Genomic DNA, 12,035 nt, shown 5'->3' with positions numbered 1-12,035 from the left:
ATTTATTTTTCAAAATTTTTCTTTGGTGAGGAGGTCCAAGTCATGGAGGTTTGGACGGCTCTTGGCCATCACTAAAACGTCAACACTACTTCCAGTCAAAAGAAACATGTTGGTAAAATAAAGTCAAACGAAGATTATACTAAATCCAATCTGTCAGGTGCATGAATAACTTTAGGCTAACTGTAATGAGACACATAAATGCACCAAAACCACATGGTTTTGGTAAAAAAAAAAAGTTATTATCTTCATGTCTATTTATGGTCAGTCAATACATTGAAAAGGGTGAATTTAGATCTACTCATTTATGTGTAAAACCACACAAATCTTGAAGAAATAGTCTCACTATAGGAAAACAACTCATGTAGGGATTACTGATTTGTTTCTAAACGGCAAAGAATTAGGGGATTAAAAAGTATTAAGATAAAGTCCAATTTTGATTAAGAAATTACCTCAACTTGGGAATTCTATTCAATTGATACATTGTGTTGATGCCGTTTTTTTATATACAGAAAACAACAGGAAGCTCCTGTTATGGCAAACAAAAGTAAAATAAATGTGATTCCTCTTTATGGGTTTATATAATGAGGATTATCAATACTTGTGATTAAAAGAGTCGTCCTCATAGCGTTTGGTCTTTAACTGAACTTCATACTGAACTGCAGCGATTCTGTTAGGTTTAGAGTGAACCATAAATCCATGGACGGAAACATAAATAAAGCATGTGTAACCTCCAAATCACTGAATCATCTGAACTGGCTGTGGACTGAATGTGTAGATTTCCCTGTCCTCGATGTTTTTCTCTGTCCAGCTGTGTCCAGTGGGGAACAGTGAAATGATTGTCAGCCTGACTTCGATAAAGACATGCCTTTTGGAAAGATTAAGGGTTTTGTGAGCATACGCGTGCCCATGTGAACACGCACTTGTTTGTTTTTGCGCAAGTGTGTGTGTTTGTTATGCCACCCTTTCAATGGCTTGGTTGTCACCCAGAGGACAGAGCGTGTGAGTTCCGATTAAAGATGATTTGCCGAATATGAGTCAGGAAAACACAGTTTTGTGATCAACAGGAGCATTCTTGACTACTTTAGAAAAAAAAAAAGATGTGGATCGTGTGTGTTTTGCTTGTGAAGACGATCTATCTATTTCGCGCATTGCATAGATTTCATGTTTTCATAATTTATGTGTTCCTTTGCGTTCATATAAGTTGCAATCATGAGTGGCAGAAGCGTTTTTGGAGAACCTTGAACATAGCGGTGCTGTTTTTTATTTACATGTTCCACCTAGAACCTAATATTATTAAATGGTGCTCTATTCAGTGGTAAACGAATGCTGCAGACTAATGAACGTTTAATAAACATGTCAACTTTTTTCTGTCATTGCATAAAATAAATACGACAATTCCCGTAAAAGTTACGAGCTTTGTGTAGAATAAAATTCAGCCACATTTGAAAAAACATTTTCTTAATGGGAAGGTTTTATACAATGATTTTGGATTGATTTCAGTTTTTAACAGCTAAACCACAGAATGACAGAAGCTTATTGGGAATTTTGGTATAGTTAAAGTGCAATGAACAAAGAGAAAAGGACAGTTTTAAATATATGTAAGTAGGTTTGTAAAGGTAAGAATACAAATGCTACATGATGAAATAATCAATAGGCAAATTAACACATAACTTTCACAATCAATTTACTGTATATTTAAAGACTTCATTGAATACAGAAATGTTAAATGAACAAGAACCAGATGTTTTTTTGTGTCTTGAACGTTTAGTTGATGAACTATGAACATGAACTGATTTAGTTTTAACCTGGGTGAACTTCAGTTAATACCTCTTTTTATCTGGTTTGAACTTGCACAACACTAATGGTATGTGTTTAATTCCTCCAAAGCCAAGATTAATAACGTTCTCCGCGGTTTTCTTTTTCCTTAAACACACAGATCAAGTGTTTCATTTGCTACACAGTTACCTGAAAATCCTAAAACACACAGCATATAGTATTCTGGGATAAACAAAAGAGACCTAACCGTTTGTAATTAAATGTTTTCACTCTAATAGACAGACAATAGAAAATTAAATGTTGGAGTTGAACGACATCTCTCTCCTCTTCTTGAAGACAAAATTGGCAGATTTTGTAACAGTTGATAAGATCTGAACACCAGGAATACATGATTATCATTGTCAATGTAAGGGAACTAATATGGAACAAAGTCCATGCTCCAATAATCTTGTTCAAACCTTCATAAAATAGATGGAAAGTATTGAAATCTGACATTCACACAGCACGTATTAAGCCATTAACAAAAGAGGAGGAAATTTAGGATTATATCAATGTTTTTTAAAGCTAATAACGCTTAAATAATTCTATTGATACATATTTAGGCATTTTTAGATTTTACATTTTAAGATTAAACTGCTAGAAACTACTAACATCAATATCAACAAATAAGACCTCAAACAACCATTCCAGCTGGTCTGGAAAATGCAGCTCATTCTAAAAACATGCAGATTGCGTCTACAGCATTCGGTTAAGCACACACATACTGAAGCAAAAATGACCTAAAACGTGCCAAATCATCAGCAATACTGGTGTTTTCCATATCTTCACGTGACGTGGCTGCCTTCATAAGATCGAAGCATATCGCGTTTACAAGCAAGTCTAGTATAGAGCGACTCATCGAGACTAAGAGATCATGTCTACGGAAGCAGAGCAGACAGAGCGGCAACAGGGTACCTGGACGAAGCCAAAGCATGGTGACGTTCTTGTGATGAGAACACCTGAAACAGAAGATGAGAAGAACAATTCCTGTCTAGCTTTCACATGTTTCCCCAGTCGGGACTTTGTTCTGAAGACTTGAGAGTTGCAGAGCAGCGTAAAAAAATGTTGTGTGTGTGTGTGTGTTTTGCGTGCTAAAGACATCGTGTATATGTGTGGAGAGAAAAAAAAAGTGTTTTAATGAGGATTAGTTCCCAGTCATGGGAAAAGGCTGTACCAGGCTACCACACACAGCCCTTGTCGCATACAAGCACTGGCTGCACCGGTGGACCTGGCTCAGGGAGATTACAGCAGAATTTAGGCTGGGACCTGGACGCCGAGAGAAACTCTGCAAAATGTGAGGGCGAGCTCCAACGCCTGCACTTCTCAGTGCTGAGAAAAAAAGGAGGAGGAACTAAACGAGACATAATCAGGCACAGTAGCGCAATATTTAGGAAAATTAGGAAGAAAAGATGTTCTGGTGCTAATCAGGGTTGTTCCTTCTTTCTCAACAATGTACAAAGTACAGTGAGGTAAGAGTTACTGAATCCCTGCAGTTATTACAGGTAATAAGTTACAACATAAAGAAAATAAGCCTTTAAACTTTTATGGTAGGGCTTTACAGTATTGCACATTAAAATGAAAACAAAAAGTCAATTCATCAGCGGAAGTCAAGTTTACCGTGGACCCAAGGAGCGGGGTGGCCTGCAGTACCTTGGTTAAAATTGCAAGCCTGACTGCTCAGGAACAATGCAACCTTCTAACAGTAACTTTCTGCTGAACCCATAAATCAGACATCCTAGCTAAACCTCGTCAACCCTTTCCGAAGGACTTCCATGATGGGTCGCAGCATTTACACCCATTATTCAAAGCTACCGTGGGAGTAGAGCAGCAGGAATTTTCATCTAGTTATTCACATGGCAATTATGCACCAAAAAGATGCACTGCTGTCAACTTGGACTGTACGATCCATAACGTGTGGATTGCCATGGTGTTTTCATGCGTTTGTGGTGGTTAATCATAATGACGTTCCACATTTTTTCATATTGTAAAGTGACTGTAATGGCATCCAGTAGACACTCTGAGCAGATTAAAATCTGCTCCTCTAAAGCTGGGCAGTGGGTCTTGGTCAGAACTGTATGGACCTCTCGCTCCGAGGGATCACACCTCACAGCCTCCCCTGGAATGCTAATTCCAAAGTGTCTCAAATCCAAAAGATTTTGGAGCCTTGTTTTCAAGCGGAGCTGTGTGGCTTTTGTTATGGCTGTCGAACTGTGGACCAGATCTTTACCCTTGTAGACTTGCTGTGGTTGATTTAGGAGTTTGATTGTTCTGTCTGTATAATCTGGAAAAAGCTTACAACCACATTCCCCAAGACATTTTGTGAGGGGATGCTACTGATGTTTTTTAACACTATCCAGTCCTCTTATAACCACAGTAAAAGCAGCATTTGCCTTCTCAGCAAAATGCAGCTCTTTATCAAAGATCCTGTTAGTGGGGGTTCATGGACAATCTCAAGGTGCAGTAATGGAGAGGATGGCGTCTGGTTTAGAACATCAGGGTCTCATCTTTACTTTTCGTAGGCGATGAGGTTCTGCTAGCGCCTTTTAGACATGTCATTTAGCGTTTAGCAGAGGAGTTTGCACTTGATAGTTTGCTCTTTTAAGTCTGAGGCTATAGCCCCATTTATATTTAGCCTGTTAAACCGATCCATGCCGACTTCGAACAGAGATTGGATCAGATAACCGTGCCGAGCTTGGTTCTTACGACCATTTACACGTCACTCTAGCACGGTTACCCGCCTCCTATTGACATGGATTGAAGGAGGGAGTCAAGCAAATAAAAATGGCGGCGCCCGTAACATTCAGGAAGTTATGCTTGGTTATAATTGGGATGTTTCGTTGTTTGCGGAGAGTCAGACGAAGAAGGCAACCTTGGTGAATTTACTTGACAGAGTCCGTTTTTGGGAAGTGGATAAGACAAACGAACGTCTAATAAGGGTTTACAGACGCAGGAAACAACGACAGACGTTGAGGTTCATCACGCTGCTAGGCAGAATCACTGGAAACCGTGTGGCACCGTAGGGAAGCTAGTATTATTATGAATGTCTGAAATTTCATGATTACGGAGGCGTATCAACCGTTGCTTTTATCAGTTTCATCACGTTTTATTATATATTTTTCGGTTTTATTAAAGTCTCCGTTATTTTTGTTGTGCTTACAGAACTGTTTAGTCAGCTGACTGTAAGGAGATGACGCGGTCTGCTCATGCGCTCTTTGTTATCAGAAACCCGAGCCACTGAAAAACCAGGCCGAGCCCATCTATCGAACTAGTACTAGATTTAGCGTGGTTCGGTTGTGTCTGGCACGGTGCGGTTTAGTTTGCGTTCCATTTACACTCGATAGTTATCTCAGTACCCGAGCTCAGACCGTTCTCGGCACGGTTTAAAAAGGGTAGTGTAAACGGGGCTTATGGTTCTCAACCAGAAAAGGGTCAATTGCTCCCTCAAGATTGGGGCCTGGTCTCTGCCTCAGGAATTCATGCAGCTTAAAGGAACAAAGCGTACGTTGCAGGGTTTTTGCAGACGTCTGCCACCTTTGGCATTAACTTGAAATGACACCAGTGTTGTGCACGCGCGTGAGAGAAGAGGAAAAGTAGCTGCGGTTGCGACTGCACAGGCCTTTTGTTCAAAAGCGAGATGTCTTCTGAGGTAAGAAATTCATAAATGTTAAAGTTAGCCCGTGCTCTCTTGCTGATGCATCGGTTGCGGAAAGTAGCCAGAAGACCAAGTTTTTTTAAGTTGAGATTAAAAACACATTTGTTTTGGATTGCCTTTGACTGTTCTAGTTAAACTGTTTTAAACATAATTAGTTCAACTTTGTAGTCCAACTGTGTTTAATATTTGCTTTAAGTTTCTATTCTCCCATGTTTTATTTTGTTTCTACATTTTATTCCAACTTTCCATTTTATTCCAAACTATTCCAGCTTTTACTTTGTTTTATTTTCCTATATTTTAATCATGTAAAGCACTTTGCATTGTCTTTGTACTGAAATGTGCTATATAAATAAATTTGCCTTGCCTTTCATTCACTAGACTGTCTACAGGAGAAGTGAATCATAACAACAACAAAACATGAGCAGCTGAAATGAACTTCCTTAGGAGGACGACTGACCTTAGATGTAAAATGAGGGGAAGCTCAGGGTAGAGCTGCTGCTCCTCTGGATTGAAAGGACTCAGTTTAGGAGGTTTTGTGATCCGGTAAGGTTTCCTCCAGAGTGTCTCCCTAATTTGGTTGCGTCCTAACGAGAGGAAACTATGGGACAGACTCAGAACTCGTTCAGGAGATACGTCACTTCTGGTCTGGGAAGACATGGGGATCAACCTGAATTAGCTGGAGATTGTTGCTAGGAAGAAAGATGTCTTTCTGTCCCTTCTGTAACTGTTATCCCCACGACCCCATTTTGGATACGCGAAAAACCCACAGATGTACATACGAATCTTCTTTTGTGTATTTTTATTCACAACATTTTATTTTCATCTCCGCCATTGGTAAATACAGCCTCATAAAACCAGTTTTGCACGTTTGAAGTCAAAATTCTTCTCAGCACCAGAGTCAAAAATCTCATTAAGACTTAAAGATATGTCACAAGCGATATATTCTCTCGTTTAATGAAGTCTTCAGCGAAGTTATGATTCCTTGCACGCGGCCGTGGCTCCAGTGTCTTTGAGCGCGCACGCCATCTTTGTGCGAGGGACTGGTTGCTATCGAAATGAGTCAGAGAGGAGAAGGTCAAGTTTCGAGGGGGTCTGCGGTCGGCTCCTCTCTCCGCCCTGAGTCTGCACTATCTCACCTCCTCACCCTGTCTGCTCACTGTCACTCTAATGGAGTTGGAGAGAGCCAGAGCAAGAGGCCAAAGAGTAATACCAGTCTCACCTCATCGTGTTTTAACAGCCACCAGGACTATGCCGGGAATGTACATTAATGTGAACATATACATATTTCACTAAACCCCTTAAAACACACTTTACCAGTCCGCGAATCCATCATATCATGTCTGAGTGTTTTTCTCTCCGGGGGGAGTGATGAACGGTCACTTTTTTTTGACTGAACAGCTAGGAAAACTTTTTGTCCCCAATTAAAAGTTGATCCGACGAAACCCTGAGCTCGGGAGTGTGCAGCCTCGGGGTGAGTTGAATCAAATGAGGAAAACAAGAACCTAATGTGTACCTCTCCTGGACAAGTTGACATTTTAGTCCAAGCGAAGGTTGGCTGAAATAAAGCCAAAGAAAGAACATCTCTCTAACTCCCAAAGCAAGAATGTAAACACACTAAATTCTTGTCAGAACACGGAGGAACGGTTTGACAGTCATGGATGGCTGTGTATATTTAAGTCAGTGTTTAGTGCATACAATAATAACGAGTTTTTCCTCACAGAGAAATTTAGAGAATCTCCTCACAGAGGACATTCTAGTGGTGTGAGCGTGTTTACGCACACCTGACAGCTGAAATGTGTGTGTTATGGATTGCCACTACCTCATAAATGTTTGATAGGAAGTTTGGACCAGGGGTGTAGACAGAAGAATGTCATAATGGTTTAATTATGCTGGAAACATGACTATCAATTTGGAGCAAAAATAACGGAGTTTAAATATCTCTTTATTTCACTTGAAATAAAGATATTTGCTCTGTGCCTCAAAGGCACATCCCAGGGCATTAAACGAACGATGCTGCTCAGGGCCCCCAATCCTTCAAGGCAACCCCAAGAGTGCCTGACCTCTCACACAGAGTATGTCTGAGCTTGAAAACTTATTTTCTTTTTTTTTCTTTTTTACTTCAGCTTTAAAGTCAAGTTCAGTTTGAGTCCCATTAATGTCATCTATGCTGTGAAGCCTTCATTATTTTACCCACTTATAACTCAGTTTTATTGAATATGTTTTTCAGTTTTTACATTATTCTACCTGTTTTGCTGATTGATGCATTTCCCTATAGGTTTATAACAATGTTTAAAAGCAGTGTTCAATGTTTTTTTTAACATGCTATAGTAAAGAAATTAACATCTACATTGAAATTTTACTAGAGTGATCTTTCATTTGCATTGTAGCTGCAAACTGAATGAAAACTGGCATCTTTTTCCTGACTTTACTGAACTAACATTGATTGACTTCCTGACCAAACAGGTAAATCAGAGAAATAACTTTTTTCTGCATATTGTAATTACTGTAATTTATCTCATTAATAGTCAGAATTAAAATTGGAGGCCCAAATCGAACTGTGCTCAGGTCCCTAAAAAATCCTGGGGCGTCTCTGGTGCCACAGAGCACTTGCAAAAGGCACCCCTTATCTTAAATTCCTACAACCTTTCAGCCCCACCTTCCCCAATCCCCCCACCCCCTTCCTTCAGGAGTTCTACTTTTTCCCTCAATCTGTTACCCATCAGCAACACTTTTGCTCCAAACACCAGTTAATCTTACTGAATTCCTGCAGTTTTGTTTTCAGCAGCGAATAAGGAACCTTTAAAACTGTAAATAAGTGCAAATTGATGGCTGCTGAAAACAAATGTCAGAAAGTATCTGATCACGAATAGCTGGTTTGTCCCAAACACTCTTGTTAAGACTCTTCTTGTTTTTCTCCATTAATGTAAAACTCACACTTGAAAGAGTTGACTGCACGAACCACTGGCCGAGCCAGAACATATTGTACGCTTAAAGGACAATACAAAGAAATGAGAAAAGACTGAGGAATTATACTCAGCACTCTTTATGTAGACAGCATTGCATTGTGCTACTTGATGTGAATTATAATGCACTATTTGGGAAATGTAATAAAGTTCAAACTCTGACATAAGTCAGCCAAAATGTTTATTTTAAGTCTAAAGGGAAAGTGGTTTCTACAAAAGGAGCAAAAGGAGGCTTGAAGTGACTCTTTTAGATGATAAATTCTGTAAAGCAGGTGATAAAGCTTAGATTTTATTTTATTTTTTTTCAAGTGAGTGTCTAAAAATGGATTGTTTCCCTCCTGAAATGATTGTGACTATATGATGTATTGTCAACAGGTAAAGTTTATTTTTATAAAATGAGAAATTTGTCTAAAAACAAAAATGATTACAACCTCATGGGCAACAACTGCGGGTAAAGACTTTATTTGTATGTATTAAGCCCCTGAGCAGCTTTATAAGTAAGCTGTCGTAAAATGTATTTTCCTTCATGCAATAACATCACTTAGTCAGGATTTAAGACACTGGCCTTCATACATAAGGCCCAGCATGATGATTAGAAACATCTTACCTTCGAAAAATCGTTGTAGAGCCTCTGTTTCGTCTACCACGTCCATCCTAGCGAGTCCCACATAAAACCTCCATCAAAGTCTCCCCTTGTCCGAACGACACCGATTCGGATTTGGGGGGGACTTTCACATATACATCACGGAATCCCGATGTTGCTCCGCTTCTCTGCTTTGCATAAACGCACCACGTAACTGCGCTGAAGTTCCTTCTGCTTAAAAAAAAACAAAAAAAAAAAAAAAAACAGCCTGGCACCAACCTAAAGGGTCAGTTTTTGCAGTTTTAAAACTCCCCCCGAGGCTGTTCAGATAGGCCTATGTGACGGGATAAAATAAAGACTAATGAAATAAAGAGCGCTCCGCATGAGGGGAACGGTAAAGAAAAGAAAAAGTCGGCTTAAGAGGGCAACTTCACTTCAACTCTCAGAAACTTCATAACCCCGGCGCACTTTCTTAAAAAGCGTCTCTTGGTAAAAACAAGTGATAAAACTCGATTCTGGAAGATGTATAAACAAAAAAAGTTGGGAGAAAATGAGTTTAAAGTAGATCCCGGGAGTCGGCGAAGCTGGTTCTGTTCCTCCTGCGCCTCTCCCTCCCACAGAGGATGTGTGCTGCAGGGCAGAGTCGGAGGAGAGCAGCTGAGGCAGGTGAGGGATGTTGGACAGCCTGCTGCTGCTGCTGCTGCTGCTGAACGAAAAAAAAAAAAAAAAAGATCAAGAGTACTCAAGAGGAAGAGTCGATCCTATTTTGTGCTTAAAATTGAAAAAACTTTTTTCGAGTTTACACGTTTTGACACCTTTGGAGAATCTGCTTCTGTGATTTTCCACACTAATGATGACAGGAAGTATTAGAAGTTGACCTGGGGTCTTGGTTTCCAAACTGTAAGCTTAATGCAGCCTCAATCAAACATAAACTGTAATTGGAGCCGGATTTTTTTTTTTTTTTTTTTTTTTTTTTTTTTGCAAAATGTTACAGACAGGGGCGAACCCAGAAAGCTTTGAATGGGTGGCCAGATGGAGAATGCTGGTGATCTTAGGGTAGCACATCCTAAAAATGTATGTATGTATGCATGTTTGCATGTTTGCATGCATGTATGTATGCTATGGTATCCTTCCTGGGGGGGAAGGATACCATAGCATTTATTTGCATCTGGATACTATAGCATTTATTCGCATCTGCTCATTTATGTAGCAACATAAATGAGCAGATGCATAAAATGGCATATTATGAAAAAAAACAACAAAAAAAACAAACAATTTACATACGTACAAATTAAGAATATGATATATGAAACATATAAAAAATATGTAAATACATTTATTTATAATTATAATAGTTTTTAACAATCAAATAAAGAAAAAGGCAAAGTTACCTGTAAGCACAATAATTTCAAAGCCAAATCGATCAGGGGACTCATCAGAAAGAGGTGCAAATCAATTAAGTTGGTTGATTTTCCAATAATAATAATAATAATAATAATAATAATAATAATAATATGTACATTTACAAAAAGGAATACTAATAAAAAACTATATAGTAAGAAAATAAGTTAATATATTGTAAAATAAATAGACGCGTTAATGCAAAATTAACAACATTTGAAGCAACCTGCGCCTAAGAAGAGGTTTTGGTGTGCCTTAAACCTGTTTAAAATCCAAATGTGAGGAACGGTAGACAAAAACATTAAAGGAAATTATCAAATAGAAAAATAATCTCAATTATATAATCATGACCGTAACTATGTAAAATTATGAAAATTATTATTTTTTTATTTAGTTTATTAATTTATTTAGTCTTGAACACAAAAATATAATCAAGCATCAGTCAACAGTGCATCAAAGTTCAGTGACATTAATTCAATTAAATTTTAAATTATACATGTTACAAAGATCAAAAAGGCATAGGCTGAAGCGTTTGACCTTATAAGTGTCTACCCTTTAAATGAGAATCAAACAATAAAAGTGAACAAGAACTGAAGTCCCTAAGAGAATGAAATATAGAGGTTACAGGAGATGGGCATCAAGATAAATTATAATCCATGCTTTAAGATTGCATTTTGTATCTCTGTTACATCTATGGGCCCTCGTAATTGTTGCTATAAGATTTGTTTAATATGTTTAATTTAGTTTTTCAGCTGTTCTGCCTCACTCAAGTATTTGTTGAACGGCCTGCAGGCATCACTACTGCAAACATTCAACAAAATATCTTAGTACTGTCTGTTAATCCTGTATGAGTTGATAATGATTTTCCATGAATGAAAACACAAACACACACAACCAAGAGAAGTTAATGCCTTTCATCCCTCAGTCACCCTTGTAAATGGTCATTTTTGCAGGACCATACGAGTTGTAGGACATAACTAATTATTTGTTATCTGTGACTTTCCTGAATGCTAAAAAGAAAAAAGAAAAAAAATTTAACCCTTGTTCATTGCCTGTTTGTCTGTCAGGTTTTGCCTTCATTATGTGTAATTTGAACTGGAGTGGACAAAGAGAAATTTCGCCGCAGTGACAAATAAAATATTCTTAATTCTTGCTCCTACAGATAACAATTTGATCCTAGAGATAATACATTTATCTCCAAATTAGTTTAGTTAAATCAATGTGGACGCTTCAGTTTCTACTAAAATGTATATTTCACAGTCCATCCACTTTTGAGGGGATTTATCTAAGTTTCTTTAACTTAAACAACCACATAGCAACAGGGGTGTTCTGTGTCAAGGCTTCCCAAAGGGAGGACTGGAGGGAATGATCCATTTCTCTCAACGTTATCAGATACTTCCAACCCCCCTATAACAATGCCACTGTGTGCAGCCCCCGCAGCCTGGACACCCACCCCCTCCGTCACCCACATGTGAGATGCTGTTGTGTTGTCTTGTCCCCCCACAGCTGGAGCATCTCGCTGTCCACCCCTCCACCCCTCTGCTTTTCCTCCATTCAACCAAAACAACGCCGTCGTTCTTCCAGCCACACTATGCAGATTGTTTCGGAGGACAAGCGAGAA

The 12,035-nt window shown here is 38.8% G+C and overlaps 1 protein-coding gene across 7 annotated transcripts in view; it reads right to left on the bottom strand.

Moving 5' to 3' along the window:
• myrf (myelin regulatory factor) overlaps positions 1-9,253 on the bottom strand; it is a 30,820-nt gene extending 21,567 nt beyond the window's left edge. For 6 of the 7 annotated variants that reach the window (XM_036148911.1, XM_036148934.1, XM_036148922.1 and 3 more), the window contains exon 1: positions 9,038-9,253. In XM_036148911.1, coding sequence (XP_036004804.1) covers positions 9,038-9,083 — 46 coding nt within the window. In that variant the 5' untranslated portion in view covers positions 9,084-9,253. Of the gene's footprint in view, positions 1-2,730; positions 2,860-9,037 lie in introns of those variants that run through there. The other variant, XM_036148932.1, reaches the window with a different exon arrangement.
• Positions 9,254-12,035: the final 2,782 nt, after the last annotated feature.

This window comes from Fundulus heteroclitus, chromosome 2 (assembly GCF_011125445.2).
Source record: "Fundulus heteroclitus isolate FHET01 chromosome 2, MU-UCD_Fhet_4.1, whole genome shotgun sequence".
In the NCBI taxonomy this organism is placed as follows: Eukaryota; Metazoa; Chordata; class Actinopteri; order Cyprinodontiformes; family Fundulidae; genus Fundulus; species Fundulus heteroclitus.
Note: the sequence above shows the minus strand (reverse complement) of the source record. Positions and strands in the feature narration are given on the sequence as shown.